Consider the following 3,999-nt stretch of genomic DNA (forward strand, 5'->3'; position numbering starts at 1 on the left):
TTACATTCGAAAATTACCAAATGGAGAAAACATGATAGAAAATGGCTAATATATTCAAAAGAATTAAATAAAGTATTTTGTTTTTGTTGTAAATTATTTAGTTTAAAAGCAAATACAATTCATTAGCAATGAAGGGTGTGGAGATTGGAAAAATCTTAGTGCCAAGCTTAAAAGTCACGAAACAAGCAATGAGCATGCTATAAATATGAACATTTGGGTTGATGTTGAATGATATTGCTTAAAACAAAACAATTGATAAATATTTACAAGAGAGATAAATAAGAGAAAGAGCATTGAAGAATGTACTATTAAGAATTATACGGTTGTAAAAAATCTTTCAAAAAATAATTTGGCATTTCGTGGTACAAATGAGAAGATTTATCAAGAATAATGGAAATCTTTTGAGTTTAATTGAAATGATTGCTGAGTTTGATCCAATAATGCAAGAACACCTTAGACGTATTCAAAATGGAGAAATTCATACTCATTTCTTGGTCATAATATACAAAATGAGTTGATAAATATTTTAGCATTAGAAATAGAAATACCATTATTAAAAAAATCAAAGAATCAAATATTTTTCAGTTATACTTGATTGTACCCAGATACAAGTGATCAAGAACAAATGTCACTTATATTAAGATGTGTAGATTTTCAATAAGTCCAATAAAATAGAAGTACTTTATAGATTTTATAAAAGTGGATGATGCTTCTGGTCAAGGCCTTTTTAATGTTCTCACAACTATATTAAAATCTTCAACTTGATGTAAATAATGTGAGAGGACAAGGATATGATAATGGGTCTAATATGAAAGGTAAACATCAAGGTGTGCAAAAAAGATTATTAGATATAAATTCTGAGCATTTTATACACCATGTGGTTGTCACAGTCTTAATTTAGTTCTTTGTGATATGACTAATTCATGTACTAATGCTTACATTTTTTGGAGTGACACAACGTATATACTCATTTTTCTTCTTCTACAAAACATGGAAAATTTTGCAAGATCATGTTTCTAATTTGACACTTAAGCCATTATCACAAACACGTTGGGAAAGTCGTGTTGAAAGTGTTAAAGCAATAAATTTCAAGCCCACAATAAAGAGATGCTTTATATCAATTAGCAGAAACTAGTGAAGATCCTAAAACAAAAGTGAAGCTATTCTTTAGTAACATATGAGATTGAAAATTTTGAATTTCTATTAGGCATGAATATTTGGTATGAAATGTTATTTGCTGTTAATACGGTTAGTAATATTTACAATCTAAAAATATGGACATTGTTGTTGCAACAAATCAGTTGAAAGGTCTTGTTTCATTTTTTAAAAATATATAGAAAATGGGTTTACATCTTCTATGATTTCTACTAAAGAGATTGCAGAGCAAATGAATATAGAACCAAAATTTCATAAAAAGCGTATAATAAAGAGAAAAAAAACATTTGTGAGGTGAAAACGAAGAGAAGAAATTGTCTACTGAAGAATCTTTTAGAATAATTATTCACATATTTAGTTGATCATGCCATTTCTCACTTCAAGTAGTTTGAACAATTTGAAATATTAGATATAATTTTGGTTTCTTTATATATAAAAAGGTTAAATTGTTTGATGATGATAGTTTGCAGAAACATTGTTTAAATCTTGAAAACTTTTTAAAACATGACATGCTCTCTGATATTGATGGTTTAGATTATTATTCAGAATTAAAAATTTTAAAAGAAATTATAAACTGTGGAATTAAAACACCACTTGGATACTAGATTTTATAAAAAGGTGAATTCTTTTCCAAATGCTGGATAGCTTATAGAATACTGTTAACTATTCCTGTTACTGTAGCTTCAGCAGAAAGGTTTTTCAAAATTAAAGTTAATAAAATCTTATTTGCGTTCAACTAGTCACAAGAAAGATTAGGTAATTTGGCTATTTATCAATTGAAAAAGATTTGGTTTCTAAACTTGAATATAAAATTTTAATTAGTGATTTTGCATCTCAAAAGGCAAGAAAATAAATTTGAAATAATTTTTAATATATGCTTATATTATAAATAGGGCCCTAAAATAAATCTTGCCTAGGGTCACAAATGTTCTAGAGACGGCCCTGATTGCAGAATTGTTGGATGCCGAAGCATGTGGGATTTCAATACGTGATTAGTGTCCTTTGATATCTGTTTTTGCTGCAGCTTGAATACTGCACCTTTTTTGCTGTATGTGTAGTGTTTTGTAGAGAAGTTTGGTTTTGGGAGAATTTGATGGATTTATAGCTTGTAAGCTGCATTTTTTGTTTCTGTTGTGTTTGTGTGCTGTTGTGAAGCTCGGGCCTGTTATATGTGGTTATAGTTGGCTCAGTTCTGTACAGGTTTTCAGGGGAGGTTTTGGGACTGTTGCAACGTAGTAGCAGTTGTAGCATATTGAAGGGGTCTGGAGATGCAACACCTCTGTGTTTTTGTTTGTGTGACTGTAGGGATATTTGGTACTAGTGATGAGGCTCTTCCAGGGGAGGTTGGTTTTCGGCAGTTCTTTCTATTATTGCAGCTTGGTTGCTGCATTTTCTATAGTGTTTTGCAGGTGTTTATGGTGTGATCATTGCCGCTTATCATAGTGGTGGTCTTGCTAGTTGTGTGAGAGGGATTAGTAAAGAATGAATAATATTCACAAGTAGTCAGATTAATTATTTATTGACTGTTAGAATAGTTACCATTAATTGGATGACTCACATGAATAATTTCCCACAGCAGTTACATGTATCAGTTTAAGGCGCTTCTTCTGGAACTTCATATTAGCATTTCCTTTGATCCTAAACTTGCATGTCATTGCTGACGATTTCATTCCTCTTCTTTCTAATAAGATTAGGATTCTTTTGCATTACTATTCTGATTCATATTTTACGAAACTCTAATGCTTAAGTTTCAGTTGTCTTCTTGTCTTACAGGTATATTGGCAGCCTGGTTGGTGACTTCTATTGGACCCTTCTCTATGGCGGCATTTATGAGTACCCCAGAGACAAGAAGAGCAAGAATGGGAAGCTGAGGCTCTTGTATGAGTGTGCACCGATGAGCTTCATTGTGGAACAAGCTGGCGGAAAAGGATCAGACGACCATCAAAGAGTACTTGACATTCAACCAACTGAGGTGAGAACATTCTTATGAGTTTATGCACTTTTCTTGATAAACTTAGGTACTAAGATGCTTTGGTTGTTTCCTTTCAACAGATACACCAGCGTGTTCCGCTCTACATTGGAAGTCAGGAGGAAGTGGAGAAATTGGAGAAGTATTTAGCTTAACCGAAATGTAAAACAAAGAGAAATTTTGTTCATGAAGATAATTCTTTCATGGAAGTTTCTCAAGAAATACGCTAAACTGAAATTAAAAGAAAAGCAATTGCTTTCCTTTACCTGTATGAATTACTTTTGTTTCGGGGCAAAATTGCCAGGTCTACATGGGACTTCAGCTATGTGTAAGATTCAATCTAGAAGTTGGATCAAATTTTTAGAGGAAACAGATTATCAGAAATTGAAACGCATAATGATAAAGTAAAACATCTTTAGAGAGGTTAATTGTCTTCTTTTCATGTGGGAGAGAAGTGAAATTTCTTAGCCATTCTTCATGGTGATCAATCACACAATTTATGAAACTTGTATCAAACCAATGCCATAATCAGAACCTGTGCCTCAAATAGCCATGAGATATTTACTTTTTTGGTAGATACACCATAAACCAATTTTAATTGGAATATTGGATAAATAAATAACAAAGATTTTGTGCAAGAAGTTTCTACTTCATTATCAAATGTTATCAGTAAGTCAGCTAATAGTAGAATAAATTGTGAAAGTGTGATGGTATTTCTAAAGAAGGGAATTGTAATATTCTTAGTCCACGGGCTGTCCACAGCAAAGGTGTCCTCCATTAAAAAGAAAGTAGTTGAAGGTGAACAAATTCTTTCTAAAATAAAAAAAAGAAATTGCGAAAACAAGAAAATGATAAAAAAGTTGAAGGTAAAAATT

General features: G+C 31.6%; 1 protein-coding gene across 1 annotated transcript; it reads left to right on the plus strand.

Moving 5' to 3' along the window:
* Nucleotides 1-1,274: 1,274 nt before the first annotated feature.
* Nucleotides 1,275-3,279, plus strand: LOC116114865 (fructose-1,6-bisphosphatase, chloroplastic-like). Its single transcript, XM_031401003.1, has 6 exons — nucleotides 1,275-1,308; nucleotides 1,837-1,849; nucleotides 2,180-2,203; nucleotides 2,311-2,469; nucleotides 2,929-3,127; nucleotides 3,208-3,279. Exons 1-6 carry the CDS (start codon nucleotides 1,275-1,277, stop codon nucleotides 3,277-3,279), a joined length of 501 nt encoding a protein of 166 aa, XP_031256863.1.
* The last annotated feature ends 720 nt before the right edge of the window (nucleotides 3,280-3,999 follow it).

This window comes from Pistacia vera, unplaced genomic scaffold, assembly GCF_008641045.1.
Source record: "Pistacia vera cultivar Batoury unplaced genomic scaffold, PisVer_v2 Contig724, whole genome shotgun sequence".
Lineage (NCBI taxonomy): Eukaryota > Viridiplantae > Streptophyta > Magnoliopsida > Sapindales > Anacardiaceae > Pistacia > Pistacia vera.